The 22,908-nt window shown below is 39.7% G+C and overlaps 1 protein-coding gene across 1 annotated transcript in view; it reads left to right on the top strand.

Moving 5' to 3' along the window:
* Positions 1-21,857, top strand: part of LOC122808197 (transient receptor potential cation channel subfamily V member 6-like) — a 346,314-nt gene extending 324,457 nt beyond the window's left edge. Inside the window, exon 14 of the mRNA XM_044079164.1 lies at positions 14,706-21,857. Within this exon, the coding sequence (XP_043935099.1) occupies positions 14,706-14,979 (274 nt within the window). The 3' untranslated portion in view covers positions 14,980-21,857. The remainder of the gene's footprint in view (positions 1-14,705) is intronic.
* Positions 21,858-22,908: the final 1,051 nt, after the last annotated feature.

Genomic DNA, 22,908 nt, shown 5'->3' on the forward strand with positions numbered 1-22,908 from the left:
CAAAGTTGAAGTCAACTACAGCTAAGTACCCCATTGGGGATCCTCTTTTCTTGCCTTTACGAATGTCAGAAAAGGTTAATAATTGTCTTACCTGTGGAAAGCAGATTCCCCATAGAGATTTTCATTCCTATTGTATTATTTGTTTAGGCCTTGACCACGACGTTCCTAATTGTGATCTCTGTGTGTCCTTTAATCTGCATACTATTTGTCATTGGGCTAAGCTCAACATTTTGGAGTTTGGCCTAAGTCTGTTGGTATGGCGTCTGCTGGTCTTCAGGCTTCGGATATCCCTAAGAAGTGTAAGAATAAGGACCGCGACAGGCTTCAGAAGGTCAAGTCTTCAGATGATAAGTTGGTCAGTCCTGCGGTAGCCAGTGAGGTACATTTGCAGCCCGGGGATTTTCAACCACAGGCCTTTGTTGAGACCATTTCAGAATCCCCCAGGCCTCCGGCTTCCATTTTGTCTTCTGACCTTCCGCCAGTCACCTCTTTAGCTGGATCTGGAGCCGCTATGCTGACTCCGGTGTCTGAGGCCTCGGTTCTTCATTTAGACAGCAAGCTCATACCGACGACCTCTGCTGTGACTTCGGCAGTTGCCAGGGCACCCGAGTCCTTCAGACTTGCAGGTAAATCTTCCAGTCATAAGCCTTTGAAAAAGCAGGCTCTAGTTTCCTGTCGTTCCCCTCAATCCCAAATGGTTAAAATGGCTAATAACCTTTTGACTGTTATTAGGGATTCACAGCCTCCTCTTTCTTAAAGGGGTAGGGATGTCTCTCCTGAGGCTTTGTCTTGTTCTGGTTCTGATGCTTCTAGCATTTCTGCCGATGAAGAAGTTTCTCAGGTTTTTTCTCCTTTTGAGGATTCAGATGGAGAGGAGTCCATTCCATCTGCTTCTCCTCCAGAGGATTTCTCTTTTGGTGATACTTTGAATACTCTCAGGGAGCATTTTAAATGGGAGAGTCAGGATTATCCCCAATCTAAGAAAAGGATTAGGGAGTTTTTGGATTTGCCTCAGCATAAGCCTCTGGCCATTCCACCAGTGTTGGAAGTGGTTGATGATGTTTTTCTGGAAAATTCCTTGACTCCAAATTCGGTTCCTCCTGCTCCCAGGAAACCTGACAGGTACTATAGAGTCCCTGATTCTCATTTGTTTCTTTTCAGGAATCTGTTGGCTGATCCAGAGGTTATTTCTCAGGGCCCTAAAGGAGTTAAGGCCACTGTTACCAAAAATCCTGTTCCTTCCGACAGGGAATCTAGGAACCTAGATAGGTGAGGTAAAACAGTTCTGCCACTCTTGCTAATTGTCTTTTTCATATGCTTAAGTACCAGCAGCACACCTTGGAGGCTATTAAGTCTAGGAATGCAAGTGTCCCTCTTTTGGCAGAGAGTAAGGATATGCAGGATTTACTGAATTCTGCCAGTCTTGTCAATATACATTCCTTACATTGTGATTTTGACATTCTAGAAGCCTCCTGCAGGGTTACAGCTATTGGATCTGTTATTAGAAGGCACGCTTGGCTCAGGGAACAGCCCCTTCCAGAGCCTGTCAAGGCTAAGCTTTTAGATGTACCTTTGCATAAGGACCGTCTTTTTGGCAGCAAAGCAGAGGAAGTGCTCAAGAAGATGGAGGATAAGGCCAAGTCTATACAAACAGTTAAAGACTTTCTGCAAGTTCAACCTCCTCGTTTTAGCAGGAATTATCCTTCTAAGAGATGGATGTTTCCTGATACTAGCAGACAGAACCATTCTAGGACTAGAGGTTTCAAATCTTCTAGGGGGCAGGTGGCTACCCCTCAAAGGTCTAAGCGTTGGCATGCTTCCACTTCCAAGGTGGGAAGTTCTAAGCCTGCACCTCAATCCCAACATTCTCAATGACTCTGTCCAACTTCTGCCTGTTCTTGCTTGCCCGGAGAGTCCTTTAGGGGGAAGGTTGGCCTTTTTTGCAAATATCTGGGCCACCATCATGGACGACCAATGGGTACTCAGAACTGTATCCCTAGGACACAGGTTTTTTTCCACACCTTTCCAGTATCCAAAGGATTCCTGGATACTCCTCCAAACCAAAGGGCAGAAGTAGAAAAGCAAATTTTGTCTCTGTTACATCTGGGAGCAATAGAATCAGTTCCTGCTCAGCAGGTAGGCCAGGGTTTCTATTCCAGACTTTTCTTAGTTCCAGAAAAAGGAGGCACCTGGCATTCTATCCTAGATCTATCCATTCTGAACTCTTTCTTGGTAATTGCAAAGTTCAAAATGTTCACTCTGCATCAGTTGCCTGGCTGGTAACTTTGGATTTCAAAGAAGCTTATCTGCACATTCCTATCAGGGAAAGCTGCAGGCAATACCTTCATTTTAGAGTGGGCACGCAAAATTATCAATTCTCTCTGTGCTGCCCTTTTGCTTATCTACTGCTCCCAGAGTTTTCACAAAGTGCCTGGCTCCAGTCATTGCTTTTTGCAGGCAGAAGAAAATTCAGATTTATCCATACTTAGACGACTGTCTAATTCAAGCAAATTTTCAGGAACAGCTGTTAAAGGATCTAGAATTGGTAAAGACTCTGCTCTCTTCCCTGGGTTACACTCTCAATGAGGAAAAATCAAAAATGGTGCAATCCAAGGAGATAACATTCCTGGGAGTGAGTCTGAACACAGCTGCCCAGATGATATATCTCACCCAGGAGAAGCAGGCAACTCTTTCAGTTTACTTCAAGGATTTAGCAAGCCTGTCCCAGCTCCCTGCAAGGAAATACCTGCAAGCTCTGGGATACATGGCCTCTTGCATTCTCATGATTCCATATGCAAGACTGCATATGAGGAAATTGCAATGGTACCTCAAGAACCTTTGGTGTCAACACACATACAGGACCTGGATATGATAATTCCTCTGCTTCCATGTCTGCAGGCAGAGTTTCTATGGTGGGCAACAGCTTGTCTACAAAACAAAGGCATGCCTTTTTGCACACCCCCTGCCACTCAAATTGTTACCACAGATGCATCGGACTACACCTGGGGAGCTCACTTGGATGTCAGATGCATACAGGGACATTGGAAAGCCCAGCAGATACACCTGCACATAAACCTAAAGGAGTTGATAGCAGTTCAGCAGGCTTTACTAGCTTTCTAGCATCTTCTTTCTCCAGGAACTCTGTTTATCATAACAGACAACACCACAGTCATGTGGTACATCAACAAGCATGGAGGGACTCATTCTTACCCCCCTGTGCAGGCAGAGCATGAATCTCTGGTTCATAGCAGCATCCTTGGGCCTGCATCTCCTAGCTCAGTTTCTTCCAGGGAGGCTCAATGTTTTGGCGGACCAGTTGAGCAGACAGACCCTGGTTCCTCATGAGTGGCAGCTGAACAGAGCAGTCTTTTACAACATCATTCAGTGTTGGGGCACTCCTCAGGTGGATCTTTTCTCCTCCCCAGACAACCTCCTTCTACCTCTTTTTTGCACCAGACAGCATCACAGCAGAGCCTGGAGATTGGATGCTCTGTCCTTCCTTTGGACGCTGCTGTCAGTTTATGCCTTCCCTCCTCTTCCCAGAGTATTATTGAAGATAAGGGATGAAAGACCAAGGACTGTTCTCATAACTCCAGACTGGCTCAGACCACATTGGTATCCACTGCTTCACAGTCTCTCCCAATTTCCTGCTTGGCATCTTCCTCTGAAGCCAGATCTTTTGATTCAGGAAGGGGGAAACATTCTACATCCTCATCTTCAGTTTATCCATTTGGCAGCATGGCTCATTGTATGACTCCTTCCTTTTCTTCTTCCCTTTCCCAGCAGGTGGTTTATAGGTTGGTACTAGGCTATCAGCCCTAGGGGCCTATACAAGCCTAGCCATAACAATTCCCTGGCTATTTCTTCCCACACTATTTACTTCCCTGGACCCCTGTCTAGCAGGGCGACTGACTTGATCCCCGGGGTGAATTCCCTTTCTCCCATCCAATCGTCAAGGTTCCTTTTGAAGAGGGCCAAAGAGGCACTCTGCTTGACATGTATGGGCAATCTATTCCAGAGTCTGGGGAGTCTCTGGGTCAGGAACCTATCCCTCCAGCATGTTTTGTTTATTGTGATGACAAGGTTTAGATCCCTGGAGCATGTGGCTCTGAGGGTGTGGGATTTCTTTAAGTGTAGCATGTCCAACAGCTCTGGGTTTGACATGGCCTTGTATGTTAAGCAGAGATCGCCTCTGAGTAGACAATATGCGACAGAGTATAGCTGGAGTTTTTTAAGGTGGTCAGCATATGGCATCTGCTTTAGGCCTGTGATTCTTTTAGTAAGGTATTTCGGTGGCCTTTCCAATTGTTGCAGATGTCTTGAGAGGTACATACCAAATGGGGCGTTGTATTCTATAATGGGTCTAATGAGGGATGAGTACAGTGGGACAATGACCTGCTTTTTTCTGGATGAAAAGCCCTTCGTGATGAGGTGTGCCACATAGAAGGATTTTCTGACTGTTGTGGTGATGTGGTTATCAAAAGTGAGACCACTATCCACCTGTGTCCCTAAGTCTCTTATCAAACTTTCTGTGTTTAGTGTACTGCCACCTATATGGTAATTCACGGGTACATGTAACTATACATTTCTTGGCATTGAGCTTGAGCCCATGGCTCTGGCACCAAGCATCTGTTTCTGTAAGGCCCTTTTGTAGAGTATCCACATCATTTGGGGATTCAATAATGGCTCCCAGTTTGCAGTCATCTGCGAATTTTGTTAGCCAGAGTCCCTTAGTGTTGACCTGTACTACAGAGAAGTAGATGCCAAACAAGAGCGGTCCCAGGACTGAACCCTGAGGTACTCCACTTTGTATGGAGCTGGATTTGGAGTCTGCTACTTTTACAGTGTGGGTTCTATCAGTAAGCCAGTTAGCAACCCATTGGGTGATGTAGGGATTAATGCCCAGCTTAGTAAGTTTATCTATGATTCCAGAGTGGGGGATGGTGTCAAAGGCCTTGGCAAGGTCTAGATAAGCTGTGTGAACCACCTTACCCTTGTCCATGGCTCTGGAGACTGATTCGAAGAAGTCAGGTTCAGGAGACAAGATCGGCTCTTCACGAACCCAAACTGAGGGGGGTCCATTGTTTGAAGGTTGCCAATGTCTTTGTTTATAAGTTCCATGATAATACGCTCCATGGCCTTGCAGATAAGGCTTGTCAGACTGACGGATGGTATTTTCGGGATCCAAGGTGGATCCCCCGTTGTGGAGTGGGATAACTGTAGCTCTGCGCCATTCAGTGGGAACGAAACCTGAGGTGAGGCTATGATTAAACATGACACTTAAGTGAGGTGCCAGTTCATATTGTAGTTCATGTAGTACACCGCCCGGGATGTCATCTGGTCCCATGGATGCTGTATTCTTAGCTTTGGAGAGTGAATTTTTTTACCTGTGTGGCCATTATTACCGGAATTTGGCAATCTTCCGGTATTGAGATGGGCCATTTAGGGGGTGAAGTTGGCACTGAATCGATCTGCCAGGATATTGGCAATATCCTTGGGGTCAGTATATTTAATGCCATTCTGTTTTAGCTCAGAACAGATCTGAGCATTGCCATTTAGATTCTTGACATAGTTATAGAATGCCTTGTGGTTGTCTTTGGAATCTTTGGCAATTTTATTTTTGTAACTAGCTTTGGAGGATTTTATGAGGGATCTCAGTTTCTTACTGAGGCTGGTAAGGGAGTTTTTTGCATCCTGGGATTTTCCTCTTTTCTGCAACAGTTTCTTCCTTTTGTTGTAAAGTTTGTTTATGGCAGGGGGCCACCAGATTGGCTTCCTTGTTTTGGATGAGAGCATCTTGGTTCTATTTGGGATGATACGATTCATGCATGAGTGGATGTGCTCGTACAGTACCTTAGTGTAGGATTCAGCAGTTGAACTTTCAGTTCCCATCTGCATGGCTGTCATAAAGTTTGTCACTTCTGACTTGAGTAGCATGAAGTTGGCTTTGGAGAAGTTTTTTATGGAGGTTACCTTACTGGGGGGGTGGGGATGGGATGTGGATGTTAAGGGTGATTAGCTTATGGTCAGACCTGACTAACGAGGGGGTGACCATAGGTGTGGAGCATTGATTTCCCATGTTGGTAATGACCAGGTCTAGGATATTGGACCCCCTGGTGGGACTATGGATTTAGTTGATCCAGGGCATTGGAATTTATGAATTCCAAGAACCGTTGGGCAAAGGTATTGGTACACGAGTAGTTTTCCCAGTTAATGACAGGGTAGTTAAAATCACCCAGTATTAGGGTGTTTGGTTCTATCTTAATATTTTCCAGTATGTTTAAAAAAGGTGTAGTGAGAATCTTGGGGCACGGTGGGGGATCTGTAGCAAGCTACAATTTGGATTGCAGTCTTACCCTAGTATTAGTTACACCTGGAGAATTTTGGATGCATTGTGTTGGGCAACTAGCCTGGTGGTGTAAATATCCTTGGTGAATATTGACACTCCTCCACCTTTAGTGTTTTGGTCCTGGTTTGGTGGCCACAAAGTGTGGTAAGTGTTGTAGCCTGGTATTGCAGGGGTGCTCTCTGGAGCCTTGAACCAGGTCTCCGTTACTGCACAGATATTGATGTTCTCCATTTTTAGGAGTGCCTTGAGAGAGTGCATTTTGAGGTTCATACTTCCAACATTGAGTAGCATTACCTTCAGATTTTGCATGCTTGTACCTGTTACGATAGTGGTTTTGTCCTTTGAACTTTGCCTAAAAAAGGCACTATAGGGGTGGCAAGAGCCTTCACCAGTAACCTGAATCCCAGAGGTGACAGGTGCAGACCATCTCTGGCAAAGCATCGTGGTCTGTCGATCATGCAGAGTAATCTGAATAGCACGCTGTGCTAATGCGTCCGTCTCTAGTATCATAACATAGTTAGATAGGGGTTTGAATCCAGCAGGTGGCAAGTGTGTGTGAAGGGGGCTAAGTGTGTGTGTATGAAAGAAGCATCCCTTTAAAGGGTTGGGAGGGTGGCCTAGTGGTTAAGGTGTTTGCCTTACAAAGACAAGGTGCAGGGTTTGAGCCTCACAAAGGATAATTGGCTAGGCTTACAATGGCTTTCAAGGGCAGTTAGCCTAGTACTAACCTATGACCCTATGACCCTATGTCATCTCAGGCAGACAGATACTGGATCCCCTTTGAATGACACCAGAAGCTGAGCCAATTGTTGAAGTCCGTCATTTTGTCCTTATATTGTGGTATCATTCTGGGCGAAGGCAGGATTCTACTCAGGGCTAGGGTCATACCTGCCTGGGCCATATGATCGGAGAGCTCTTCCATGTCTCTTCATGTAGTCCAGGGAGGTACATCTCAAGTCATTCACTCCAACATGGACAATGACAGAGCCATATTTGTACTTGTGGAGTGACTTGAGTGCATGCGTTATGTGGCTGATCCTGGCACTGGACAGGCAGCTGACTAATTTTCTCCTTGTTCAACCTGGTGAGTGGGACATCAATGTCCTGGACTATAGAGTCACCTATGACTAAAGTGTTAGGTACATTGTCTTGCCTTGGCTGTTGCTGGGTGGCACATGTGCTGAGGGAGAGCAGGAGGCCTAGCACTAGGAAGTCCTACGCTGGCAAATGGGAAAGATTCTCTCTTTGGATGCAGGCTAGAGGGAAATCTTCTCAGCCTACCCTTCCTCTGATCCTGGAATACCTGGCTGATTTGCTTCAGGGTGGTCTTTCTTTTTCCTCTATCATGCTCCATGCTTCAGCCATTTCTTCTCATTGTTCTTTTGAGCAACCCATTTTCTCTCATCCCCTGATGAAAATGTTTCTCAGAGGTGCTTGCAACTTAAAACCTCCCAGAAGGGCATCTACTCTAGCCTGGGATCTTAATTTTGTTCTAGAGAAACTCACTCTTCCTCCTTTTGAGCCAGATGCCACTGCAGATTTAAAGTTTCTCTCTTGGAAGACTGCCTTTCTCTTGGCTATAACTTCAGCAAGGAGGGTTTCGGAGCTGCAAGCTTTGATGGCTGTGGAGCCTTTTCTTATTTTCCATGCAGATCAGGTCTCTCTAAGAACCAACCCTTCCTTTATGCCTAAGGTGGTTTCTAGTCTGACTCTTAATCAGTCCATACACCTTCATACTTTCTTTCCTAATCCTCGAAATAGAGGTGAAAGGGATCCTACATTCTCTTGATGTGCACAGAGAGCTCAGATTTTATCTGGACAGGACTAAAGACCTACGGAAATCAGCACAGTTTTTGGTCAGTTTTGCCCTGGGAGCTTAGGACAATGCTATTTCTAAGCAAACCATTTCTAAATGGATTGTACATTGTATTACTTTATTCCTTTCATGGCAAGGTTCCCCTTCAAGAGGTTAGGACCCACTCCACAAGAGCAGCTTCCACTTTTGCAGCCTTTTTAAGAGGTGCCCCTACTAAAGACATTTTGGAGGCTGCCACATGGTCTTCTGTTTACACTTTCTCAAAGCATTATAATTTGCCTTTGTTTTCTAGAGCCAGGGCGGGGTTTACCACTGCTCTTCTGCAGGGCATTCTCTCCAATCCTTGATTCTGTTGGTTCCTCCTCCCTTTTCTCTGGGCTTTGGTAATCAACCCATTGGTTAGGACTGCAACAGTGAAACACAATGAACATAGCACAGTTGTATACACTTACCATAAATGTAGATGTTCGAGTGTACTCACTGTTGCAGTCCTGATTTACCTCCCTCCTTCCCCCCCTTTTTTGGTCCTCTCCTGTTCTCTTTTCCTAAGGTACAGGCTAAATTTGGTATTATTTGCCAAAGTTGGTTTTGGTTTAAGCCTTGCTTTCTTGGGGCTTCTCACTGTTATGTCAAGAAAGACTGAGGAAGTGACATCTGCTGCCTCCTTTTGTATCGGACATCCTGGCGTCCTTTACAACCAATGTCATATTTACTTACCTTTGGTATTCTGACCGATCGAGGGCTACTGGGAGACAGATAATCCATTGGTTAGGACTGCAACAGTGAATACACTCGAGCACCTACATTTATGGTAAGTGTACACAACTGTACTTTTCATCTACAAATAAGTCCCTGATGCCCTTGAATAAATTACCCATGTTAATTTAAAAAAATGAGAAGCTAGTAATATTTCAATAGGGAATGGATGGCAAACTAATAACAGGTTGATAGTTACTAGATATCTCTGTCAAAGAGGACACTCTCAGGACTACAGCATCTACTCCCTTTAAAAGTACAATGCAGTACAGTATCAGCAATGCATCTACATACTGTAGGAGTAGAACCCACAGCTTTCTGCATCAAAAGCAGCTACACTACCTGTTGTAATATTAACAATGCAAACAGGCTCAACATAAGCAGTACTAAATGTCTCTTCCCCTGAAGCTCTTAGCCTTGTAAAATCCACTCGACACTCAACTGTATCTCTCAACTTTGCAGTACATGAGCACAAGAAATCTGGAAAAAGCCAAAATTTATTGGGGAGGGGGACAGAAGCCCAAAAACCAGGACGCATTTTAAACATTGCTCGTATAATCTTGGAAAGTTGCTAGAATAAAATGCTGTGCTACCACCATGCATTTCACTGCCAAGTCTTGAACCCAGGACTCGAGGCACTACAGTTAGAGCAACATACCACTATGCCAAATCAGCTGTTTCTTGAAAGACTGGAAGAGTGAAACTTAAATGGCCATCATTTAATGAATTCATTTCTCACCATAGCTCTCAATGTCTTAGCGCAAAACACCTGGACAAATCTAATAGGTAATACAGCCCCAAAACATAGTCATTGAATTCAGTTCTCACCATAGCTCTCAACCTCTTAGCACAAAAAAACCTGCACAAAGCCAATAATGGTGGAATACAGCCCCAAAAATAGCGACAAATTTCAAATATTGATCTTATAAACTTAGAAAATTGCTAGAATAAAATGTTTTGTGTCACCATGTACTGGAATATGAAGTCTAAAATTCAAATGTCTGTCATTATTTAGTGAATTCAAAATTCAGAAAACCACAGATTTTATTAGGAACAGAACAAAAATATGAGGCAAAAATCTGAATGCTTTTCACAAGTGGGTGGTGAGCAGGAAATTCAGGCTCTTGCTACCTGAACCCAAAGTTGAGGGTTTGAGCCTGAGTTACTCTCTAGCCACCAGTTATAGGTAACTGGGGCATTTTACAAAAACACACACACACACACACACACACACACACACACACACACACACACACTTAATAAAAGCTGGAGTTCAAAACTAAGTTCCGTGACTATGCAAAATAACTTCCCTGAGCTGGAGTTGTTCCTGGGCCAGTTTTCTATGTTAATAAAAGCCGGAGTTCAAAACTAAGTTCCCGGACCACACAGCTGACTTAACTGTCTACAGAATAACTTCCTGATAAACGTAAAACATAAGCACACTTCCTGATAAACATAAACACACTGCCTGACTTAAGTTCTTTCCCATCCACATAAAGCTGGAGTTGTTCCTGGGCTGGAATAAGCCAAGCTATAGCCAGTTTCCTCTTTCCCGGTGTCGGACTAAAACGTACGTTTGCTTGCATGCATGCTCTGCCTCTGCTTGTTCCAGGCATGCACCAGACGGCAGACCTTGCAGTTGTAACTGCATAGACTTCTGGGGCATCTGTAGACTGCTGCCTTTTTTCTGAATCCGGACTGATTAAGCAGAAGTCCGGAATTAGTTTTCTAAGCACACATGCGTGGAGTTCCGGGATTTTTTTAATTTAATTTTGTTTTACAGCTGGGGGGGCTGCAATCCTGCAGTCCAATATCACGAGCCGCCACACCCAGTAGTAGACTTTCACTTCTCTACTTTTATGTTGATACCTTAATTCAAGATGTTATCCCTTCAGACTTTGTTACCCAAGTTTCGTGGTTACATTACATTTAATATAGGATCTTCATCTCTTTCCAATTTATATTATCAGTTTTATGTCTTACCCTTTGGGCTGTCTTCTGTGGCAAGAAAATTTACACAGTGCGAGTCTCCTGGAATTGCTTCCTGCAGACTGCAAATCATTCACATCTTTCAGTAGTTAGACAATGGTCTTATTTGTAGATTACTTTTTCCTGGGCAGTCTCTGTTTGGGGGTGGGGCTTTAGTCAAAGGGGTTAAAATGCAAAGTCAGTGAAACAACATGAAACAAGAAAATCTACACAAAAATCAATCACTTTTTTGTTTTATTTTGTCTTGTCTTCTGCGTCTTCAGAAAATAAAAAATCCAAGCTGAATGCTCAAATGTGTTTAATTCAAGCACTTATGTTTTGGTAGAAGAAATGACTCCTTTAATTATTTTATTCATTTATTTTTATTTATTCGTATTGATAAATGGAAGGCCCTAGTGAGAGAATCCTATATGCAACAAAAGCCATGGTAGGAAAGCAACAGGGACACATGCTAATTAAACAGCATACAGTATGTGAGTAACATGCATCTTAATAAGTGTAATGCAAACACAGCAACCACAGAAGAGAACAGTAAGGCAGCTGATGCAAATTGTTTATTTACACATATAAGCGCTTGAAGTCCTTGTCAGTCAGCTTTCTCTGAGTTATACAAGAAACACCCACCCACATTTAAGCACCATTTTCTTTACATTGTTTCCTAATAAGGGAAATTAAATACCAGAAATCAAAATGCACCATTTAATTAACCCACTGCATTCACAATAATACAATTTTTCATTTCACCCTTTATATCTGTCTCAGTTTAAATCAGTATTACATCTTGTTCTGTGGTGCAAATGAATAGACCTGTGACTGTGACTCAGGTGAATGGGACTTGAGTAGTGGTCTCAGAACTGCAGCAGCCAGACTTGAAAGGAGAGAATTAAGGGGCATAGCTTGTCTCTTGGTTGAGGGGAGGTGCTGCATGAACTCCAGGCCACATTGGGCAGTGAGAATTTCTGACAGAGACTAGGGAAATCACCACTCATGCTTGGGGAAGAGGGAGAGGGCAGTTTGGAAAGGACACCCCTTATGAAAATGAGGATGACCCACAGCTAGCACACTGCACATCCCACCACTGACATATTACTGGGTGCATACAGATACTGCAGCTTAAATTTTAAAAAAAGGCCCCTCACAGTTGACCCTAGCCACTGAGATGGGGAATAAATGGACTAATTGACCAGGAGGGGGCTGATGATCTACCAACAGTGGGGCAAAAATGGAGAAAAAATATCTTAGAGCTTATGAAGACAAAGTCCAGTACTTTAAAATATGCATTGTTTCTTGCATCAGAGTTCTTGCCATCATGAGGTACCTTATAAACGTAGGTATTAAGCAAGGTGATTATAGTCCATGGACTGATTCCATTTTGTAAACATTATAAAAATCTGAAAAGAAGGGAAGGTTTATTCACTTTCATAGTTGTGTGTTTCTAGTAACTCTTTGTACTCCATCAACACTGAAAACATGTGAACTGAAGCAGGATGAGTGGTGGCGTTGCTGCCCAAATAAGCATCATCACAGAAATCATCAGTGCCAGGGATTCCCTGTCATTAAAGGAAGGCAGAAATATACCCCCCCCCCCATGGACTAAGACACCAGTGACAGATATTAATGTTATATGCTTAGAAATTGCTAGAATAATAAACCTAGCATTACTGTGTGTTTTTTCTGAAGGCTACTAAGTCTGAAATTTAAACGTCTGTCATTATTTACTGACTGCACTCCTCAGTGATATGTCAGAGAAGCCACAAATGTTATGCATGAACAGACCAAAATATGAGGCAAAACCCAACATCTAGACCGGTTTTCTGAAATTAGAGAAAGTTGAGAGCATCTAAGTCCCACATACATAAATGCATGTACGACACACACACACACACACACACACACACACACACACACACACACACACACACACACACACACACAGAAGTACGTGACTTCCATCAGTTAAATCCATTAGTATGACTGTGACTTTACACTCCAGAAGTTTGAAAGCGGTCACATGAATGAATAAATAGACAAAATTAGCTGCCACACTAGAATGTATCCATTAAGCTTACTGTTGTCTGAAAATACAGCTCACTGTCTGTGACCCCCTCCCCTTCCACATATGCTTCGACCTCTTAGATCAAGAACTGAGCAGAAAGATAACACATAATGGGTAATAAAATATCAGAATCTGTGACATGTATTACTCTTATAAACTTAGAAAGTTGCTGGAATAATAGGATTTGCATTGGCATGCTTTTTCTGTCTAAATCTTAGTGTCTATTATTATTAGTTTGCAGTGATTGCATTCTTCACTGATTCTCAAAACTTTGCAAGGAAGAAACGGACCAAAATATATAGCTAGATTAGAGAAATTCTCTGAAATCTGAGACATTTCAGGGCATTTATGCCCCTTGCCATATACTTGCTCTTAATAAAATACCTACCTGCATAGTAAGTAAGTGGCAAATGCAGGGTTAGTTAAAAAAACACGGTCTCCCATGCTCATAAGGCATGGCATGATCACCTTTTCCTTTGTGTGGCATAAACATAGTGTTGGACTGTTTTGAAAATAGCCTGGAGAGGAGACTAAATTGATTTCTTTTTTTTTTTCTTTTAAGTGGACTTTGGAAGGTCTTGGTGTTCCCTTCTCGATTACGGTAATGGTAGCATAAAGCTACCATTTCTTAATAAAAGAAAAAGGATTTGTAAAAAGTTGTTAAAATATAAATTTTCCTTTTTTATTGTGGGGGGTGTTGTAGTCCAGCAGTTTGTACCCCCTGCTGAAAAAGTTATATTGCTATGTTGTAGATATCTGCTGTGCTGAATATTTTAGGTCTTTTTTGCCCACCATTACATCTTCCATTTAAAACACTAAAATTATTCAAACTGCAAGAAACAAGATATTCTGATTTATTTACTTAAGCAGCTCTTGCAAATATTACCGTTCTTCAGTTTGAAAACCACATTCACATTGGCTTCCCTGTTACTGCTAGGACCGTCTGTTCAGTACTTCAATCTTTAAAATACTGTTTGACAGATATTGCATACCTTTGGCAAAACCCACTTTAAAAACACTGCTTACTTACTCCTTTCATTCCAGTTTGCCTCAAATACTAAATTGGACCTAGTTCTAACTTGCTGTATGTTAAACACCTTTCTGTAAACTTCACTTTACAGCTTGAAGCAGGGTAGTGAAAGAAATGACAACCTTGGATAACATTACCCAATTCCAAAAAAAAAAAAAAAAAGTTAAAAGAACACTTTAGCAAAGGAAAATCAGTGCACCTGATTTTGAGATTCTGGTTTCCACTTTCGATACTATGATCCTAAACTATGCTGTGACTTGTAAAAAGCTTATATTTCAAGCATTTTAAATGAAAAATATATATATATATATATTCTGCCTGAAACTAGGAAAGGCTGTAATTTTACTTTTTTTCCTTTCTTTGTCTGTTTGCCTGCCTTTTACTTCTTTACATTGTACTTGTATCTGCTTGTACACTTTAAGTTTAACTTTGTATTTGCTATGCGTTATACAGTCTACGCATTTACTTTTCCCATGATTATTGTATATCTTTATGCAAATGTGATGTAAACTTGTGTCTTTGCCAGTTGGTCTGGGCAGTGGCTAAAAAGGGTCTAGTACCAGCCTGTGCACCTGATTGACAAGAAAGATAGATGAATAATATTAACTTGCACATATGACATTTAATATATTTGAAAAGAGTGGTTGTGAATGATTTGCTTTACTAAAAACAATCAAAAACCAAAATAGCTTTTTTACAACTCCAACAGGGTGGAGTCCAGGAATGACTCTGCTGCACTGAAGATCCGTCGTTATGCTGGGGCCTTCTCATACAATGATAAGGAAGACACCATGAAAAGTCCTCAAGAAGAAGAATGTCTCCCAGTAGCACAAAACCCAGCTCAACTTTCTGTTCAGCCACTTATCAGAAACACGGCTCAGCGCAAATCATCGCGTGGCTGGGATATTGTTCGTAATGCAGCAGCATGTAAGATATTTACAGAAGAGGGCAGTGAGCTGCAGGAGGAGATCTATCATTTGTAACAAGCCTTCAGAAAGTACTGATTTTTCCATGAGAAGTATGTCTAGACATCTTTCAGGTGTTCTGTCAGAGCTGAAACTGCAGTCCCTGGTTGTCAATCATGACTTCAACATTTTGCACAAAAATGCCTCAGTGATTTTGTGTTCATATGTACTCCATATGTTTTCTTCTTTATGAAGCTTAGCAGCACATTCAAATATTTTTTTAACATGTATAATAAAAATATTTTAATACTATCCAGAAATGTGCTTTTGGGATTGTCTGCTGCCTGTTGATGCAGTATTTTGATGTCACAAAAACAGGCTAATAATGGAATCCAGAATTAATTCATGTTTTACATTTCAAACTGTTATATTTCAGTTAGTTTTTATGTTTTTTGTACGGATATATTTAATTGCTTTCATTGCTTGTTTCCTTTCACATTAGAAGGAAGATTGTCTGGGCAGACTATAGAGTATCACATCAGCTTTGAATCAGCCTTCCATGATGTTTTTCTACATCGAGAATGAAGTGTTGCTGGAGCTTTAGACCCTTGGTTTGTAGTGTACCAATGTCATAGGTTATATCACTGCAATCTGTCACATATACAGTAAGATGCAGTAAATGTGGGTTTCAGAGATGCATAAACAGGTGTTGAGGCAGCACAGAGGTGGAATGCCTGGTTTGTACCTTTATAACAATTAAGGATGGAAAGAAAGAGGAAGAAGCGTATATAAAACTTGAATGAATTCCTTGTTTGTAATCGTGCTTAGTATATAAGAGGGACATGCAGATGGCACATTTTCTATACAGTGTATAGCTGTTGACACAGTATTGGAACACAAAGCTATCTGGCATTATGGAAAAGAAGGGCCGAGCCTGCTGAGGGTCTTCACAGAATGCTTGATTGACCTGAGGTAGACATGAGACCTCTTAAGACTGCCTTTAAATCCAGGAATATAAAATCAAATAGGCAGGACAGTATTAACTAGAAATTATATTTCTTTGCACAATCCTCAAAACTACATAGATATGAGGATCGTGTTATTTACTGAATGTATGTATTCCAAGAAGTTTCAACTAAACAGTAATGTCAGTTTAAAACTACTGAAATTTTTAAAATGGCTTCCTGTCTTACTACTGCTTGCATTTTTGTCATGAAGGTAATATTAAATTATGCACATTTAATTCCGTTAATTTATTATACGCATATTGTTTAGATAAAATATATATGTAGTTTTTATTGTATAATTTCTTATGCATTTCTATGAACTGTTTTAGAATTTAGGTTATATTGAAGCCTGAACTGTTATTTGGAACTACTTTTCTGAGTGAAGTGTTTTGTAAAAGTAATTCTTTTACACCAGATCAATTCAATCCTTGGAACTTCTGCCTAGGCTGTTTGCCATATTCTATCTTCTATTTTTATGACAAGTAGTATTCATTTAACATGTTATTTTATTGCTAATTATATGCAGCCTAAATTGTTTTCTGACTTTACAAGTATTTAACACACGAGTCATCTGATGTTTTTTCCATATACTGCTTAGAACTTCCACCAGCATTTCAGAAGTCTGCACTTTATCATAGTACCTCCTTGCAATTTCTTACTATTGAACAAAGTAGGACTGAGTTACTTCTCTGTTTAAATATATATATATATATATATACATTTCCTTGTTTAAAAGAAGAAAAGAAAATTTGGCATGCACTGAATATTTTCAGTCATCCTTCCAAGGATGTTAAGGTTCCTAAACATTTTCAAGTATTTCAGTTTTACAGAGGTTATATTTTGCTCCTGTTTAAAGTTATTGTGTTGTGTTACTTTATGGTCATTTGTGATTTGACCATAGTGACTGTCAATTAATACTAATGTATTTTGTGACATGTAGTGCCCTGTTTGGCTGCTATTAATGGAGTTTCATAACTTTCCACAGTATGGCTATGAACAGCACTGCTTTTTGTTAATGATTAGGACAAAATTTAGAAAAATTATGCAAATCTGAAGGAACCTTAAACATTTTAGTTAGCAGGACTGGGATGACTGGTTATCCCTACATATTTGTAGATAAAAAAGTAGCCCTGTTAAGCCTAAATGTAGTGTACAGATGTAGTGAATAACCTTGTTGAAGCACAGTAGACTTAAAAAAAAAAAAAAAAAAAAAAAAAAAAAAAATGCATATGTGAAGTACTGGATGCACTTACTTGGCGGTTCAAACTGTCTCAATAGTTTGTTTAATCTCAGCTCACAAATCCGTAGCAGTTTAGTAATATGTTTGATAAACTTTCAAAAAAGAGATTTAGTGTACAGCAACTAATTTTAAATTGCAGGTGGAGATTTAAAGATCAGGAACTACCCCTACAGTAGGTAAAGGCCCACATTTTAAAAATTCTTTGAGGAAGGTTATTTGACATTAGTCGACTGAAGCTCACAGATATTGAGATATTTGAGAATAGCTTAACAAAGCCATCAGGAATGATATTAAGTGTAGAACAAATAATTGTTTGAAATTACAGGGAGGATTTTAAAACACAGGAACTCACCATACAGGAGAAATACATGCAAGCCCTTGTAATTGTAGGAATATAACTCTGTATAAGCAGATTACACAACTTAGACAAGAATGTAAGGCTTTACTTTTTAGTAGCATCTAGTCTTGAAGGAAGCAATTCACTGGGAGAAGAGTCTTGCTTCACTCTATTAGTCTATAATCTTAAAAAATGAAGGGCAAAATGGCTATAACTCTATTAAAGATGTAAATGGTGTTTCCAAGTATGCCTTTCATAGCACTAGTTTGATGTTAGATATGCTTCCCTTTCACATACTAATCCTATGGCAGGAATACTGTAGTAGATGTCCAACAGTTGGTCTTACCACATATCTCGGGCACAAACGGAATCTTTCTTAATCAAAATATCACATTGATAAAAATTTGAAGTCCATTTGAAAGCTATCTAATGGCAAATATCCAAGTTCAGTTGGCCTTTTGACATATTTTATAACACCTATGTTGGTCATTTAACCCATCTTACATGTACTATTTCACCAGGCAGAAGTTATGGTTAACTAACGTTTAGCTGAATGTTTAGAAAACTGTCTCCCATTTTGAACTCATCTATCACAGAAGGGATTAATATAAGGTGATTGGTGGAGCAGAACATATAATATGTTTCTGCTGTATTATGCTAATTTCTCCTCTCCAGTTGCAGCTATTCTTCTGGATTTGAAATGGCAAGCCAGTAGAATGGATATTTCTTTGGGATACATTACAAACATTTGGTTATCAGTGGCCCTTCATTGTATGAATGTCACTTGTTATGTCTGTATCCTTACTCTCAAGTAATTACTAATTGTGTGGGATCCTCTTCCTTCTGACTGGAAAGGGGCACTAGACAGGGATGCCTACTGTGCCTAATGTTTTTCTTGACTAGTAAGGCACTAGCTGTCTATTTCAGACAGTACCTTGAATCGCCTGGTCTCAGAATATGGTATTCCACTCACACAGTCACACCTTCCTGGTTTGAGGATGATCTTGTAGTGTATGAATGTACAAACCATAGGTTAACATGCTTCTTAAGCCAGTTTGTTAACCTTTCTGTTTTACATTCACAATATTGATTGATCAGTGTTTTCCCTCTTAATTATACATGCATTCAACAAAATTCATGTTTAGGGGCTGAAGGAATCTTTTTCAACAGGACATGAATATAGAGTATTTAACCTCACTTGTAAGTTATGACACAGATTGATATTAAAATGCAGCTATTGCTGCAAGGTATTTAAATGGAGGTCATGTCTGACAGTCTTATCCAAAATTAGTGCAATTAAATCATTTTGATTTGTCAAATCCCTCTTCATAGCTTGTCATCTACCTAATATACGTGATACCCAAAACTGATAATGGGATGCAAGTTTTCTACATATTTCTAAACAAAACCTAATGTTGCCGATACACAAGGTAGTGTGGGTACTCCAGATTTTTATTCCAGCTCAGTAGCTGTTTATTTGTGACATCAGGCTAGAACATTTGCTGTATTCTATCTGTTTGCAAAGATAATTGGCCATAATACATGCTACACTAAAATCAGATAAGTCAGAAGGCATAAATGAAATGTGGGATCCAAGAGGCCTTGAAAATATCATCCAGAAGTACTGTTTGGGGCATAAAGACTATATGGTTCTGTTTTGCTCTTGGATAAAATATGGGAGTCAGCCCTATACAATGTGGATCCCACCAATCATTCACTGGAACTCTGGCATCAATAAAGGTTGTGTATTTTGGTCTGCCTGATAACATGTTCAAGTAACATGTTTCTGTCCTGTCAAGCATATGTGGAAACTTCTCCATCTACTACAAAACAGAGATTGGAAGACTTAAAAGGAAGATTCTTTTCTCACAACTGCCATGTACTTACTGTAGGGTTACCTTTCTAGGGTTGCAGCTGTAAACCATTAGCACAGTTCAATGCTGGGTATACCAAAGCAGCTATTATCTTATTTGTACATATGTGTCATTATGAAGCATACGCTGACAATGCCAAACCTGAAACATACTTGGGACAAAGCTCCGGTTACTTAGTTTTTTCTTAAATTCAGTGGGTGCAATTACTGTTAAGCATCTTCATTCCTCATCTAACATACACATGCTTTAAAGTGTCACAGCTATCCAGTTAGACTTGTGCAGAGGGATATTATATTTTGAAAGCACTTGAAGGATATGTTGACATGTATGATTTTTGAGAAATTCACAGTTGTAGATTAGTCTATCTTTGTCTCAAATGGTATACTTGGGCTTCCAAAGTAAGATAGGAAATCACTTGTCTTCATAGCTCATTTGCCTAATATGTTAAAATCCAGGAATATAGAATATCCCATCAGTGCAAGATACATGAGAAAAGTTTGTAAAGCCTCTAATCAGGCATTATGAAATATCTTCTTCATGTGAGGTGAAAAGCATTTGGATTCTTGGAATGGAATCCCCTAGTTTTATGTTCAGTAAAAATGAAATCATTGACTGAGGCTTGTTTTTTTGGTCATGGAATTTCTTCTCACATTTGCACTTTATAGTCATGGACTTTGCCATAATTACAGACAAAATGTCAGTATTTTAAAGTGTAATAGTTTTTTGTCTGTTTTTCTATTTTGCTTAGACGACCCTGATTGATTCTTCTGTAATTAATATAACCGGAATATTAATATTTTATGTATATAGTCTTAATGAAATGGTGTAAGTTTGTTGCACTGTAATATTATTAGTGTGTTAGATTATTATTCTAATAAGAGTTATTGAAAAATGTGACTTAAGTGAATGATATCTTGAAGTTAACTCAGGAAAAAAAAAAACCTTTCCTCAGCTATGTGCGACTTTGTGAATGGAATAATTCAATCATCAGGGTTTGCCACTCTGCAAAAATGTAGCTGTTTTCTTTCTCTTGAGTATTTGGCTTTATATAGAGTCCCTTTTATTTTTTCCCTTTCAGTCTGTCTTCTTAGGTTTGGCAGTTGTATTGATAGGATTCTGAATGGGAATTGATATGTCTTCCTTTCTGCATTTTATTAATGTTTGGTAATCTCACCAAACTAATGTAATTTAATTTGTTCAGTAACTAGCATCTTTTAAATTGCTAAGAATGTCATTGTGATAATCTGATAAAGCAAATGCAATCCTATATATTTATTTAAGCACAGCTTTACTGTAAAATGATTAAATACTTTTTAGTAAACTCACTTTATGTTGATCATTAACACAGTAAACTGTCTGACGTGTTACAGAACAAATGTTACCCTGTAATGGATGCAGGTGGGAATGTTGCATACACCGCATCATCCACACTGAGATTTGTAACAGATGCATTTTAAATGAATTGTTGCTTGATCACTAAATAGTTGTTCATAACCACCAACGACATCACAAAAACGTAATGATGTGATACAGTATAACAGAATAGGTAAGTTAGATACCATGCTGAAGTATGTTGCACATGTTAAACCTGCTTGCTAAAAATATGCAATGTATAGAAAACTTGATGTATCCAAGATATAAAATATAATGACCGTATTTTACTGTCACTGTCAGTGTTAGGCAGTGTACCCACTGTTTGTTGCTGTTTTATATTCTCTCATTTATTGTCACATAAGTTTCAGAATAGATAGATGCTCAATTTTATACTGCTCTGCAAAAGATTCTCTTAATTTTTGCCATGGGTTATGTGTTGTAGGATATTTTGGTTTCATTGTTTGTTGTATAGTCTTCCCCAAGACATATTGTATTTGGGTATTAATTGCACTAAATTGTATATGTGGTCATTTTAAACATGAATGCTGCTACAAATAGTTGTGTTCAAGTACACTGTTAAATGGCTGCTGCATTTCGTATTACTTGTGTCTACACTGGACAGTTTTGTTACATTTTTATGCTGAATAGTTGTTTGCAGCATGTCATACTTCGTCTTATTTCTTAGTATCTGTAGTGTGTTTTATAATGATGGTAAGTTGTTTTTGTTGCACTACTGTTTTATATTCGGCTTACTTTGTCTTGTATCTTCCTGTTCTGGTTTATGTAGTACTGAAGTGGTACAACTTCTGCATGTGCTCGACTTTACACTTATCTAATGTACTAACATTTATACTGTTGAATACACACAGGACTCATAACTGTCATCACATTTAACAGACATGTCAATTAAAAGTAACTGAATCTTTAAAGGTGTTAAATTATGATTTTGAGGTTGTTTTGTGTCTACTTTGCTCAGCAGCTTTCAGAACGTTATTTTTGCATAACTCGTTTTAATTATCATACAAATTCGGTTTCATTTTGAGTTCAGTATTGAGTGAAGAAAATATATGTAAAAAAATTGATATTTTTGAAAAATAAATTATTGAATGTTTTGATATGATTTATACTGGTTAAGAATTTCTTATTTAACCAGTTTTTGATTACATTAACAGTAATAAACTATAAGACAACTTCAGGTCTTGTCTGTGTCTATTTTTTCATGTGTTGAGGTCATTTTCATTGTTCATTAATCATACCTTTGCAAGATAAAAATATACTATATTTGTCTAACTTCTCCACATCTTAGATTTCATTCTTCACATAATCAGTTAAGCCTTATGTGAGGTACTGTATTCTTGCACCACCAATTATCTGGACTCTGATTTGTGTTCCTGTAAGTGAGTGTGTTTCAATTATTTTTCTGCCTAGATTGTGAAACTTGTTATATCAATGCAGTTATGTTACCAAACTTGTCTATTCAGATTTGATGAAAAGCAATGGACATGGGGAAGAGAAGAAATAAGGGTAGTGTTGCTAATGGTATGTTGGCATAAATGGTATATTGCAAAAGGATGGAAAATAGGAAGTATCAGTATTTATTTATCCTTTGTTGACAGGGATAGTTTCACTAGACAAGTTGCCTCTCTTCGGGGGAGACCCAAGGTGATATTTCCACTCCTTGGGGAAATTTGACTAGAAAATCACCCAACTTCCCTTACTCATAATTGGTACTCATGGTAGTGACATCCATGAGTATGTGTTAACATCCTGTTCCTAGTATATTAGTGGCTGTGAAGATGGTGTGTGAGATGGAACATGCATAGGTTCATAGGTGTGTACTAGGCTAATGGCCCTGGAGCCTTTACGAGCAAATACCAGCTCAATGAAAGTTGTTGTGGATGTTGCTGAGGATTTGGAGATGTTTCAGAAGCAGGCATTTGGTGAAACATAGGACCCTGTTAGAGAGGAATGTGGAGTTGTAGCCTTCCAATCGGGAGAGTTGTAGGATGATTTACTAAAGGATTTAATGGAACAGAATGAGCCAGAGAATGAAGTATCATAGGGAGACATTAAAATACAGGAGGAGGAGAAGGATGGAGAAATGACCTTGAAACAGGACTGTGAACAATTGAAGAAAACCCATGAGGCAATGGTAGCAGCTACCAAAGGGGGCCA

This window comes from Protopterus annectens, chromosome 8.part0, assembly GCF_019279795.1.
Source record: "Protopterus annectens isolate FY-2018-M chromosome 8.part0, PAN1.0, whole genome shotgun sequence".
Lineage (NCBI taxonomy): Eukaryota > Metazoa > Chordata > Ceratodontiformes > Protopteridae > Protopterus > Protopterus annectens.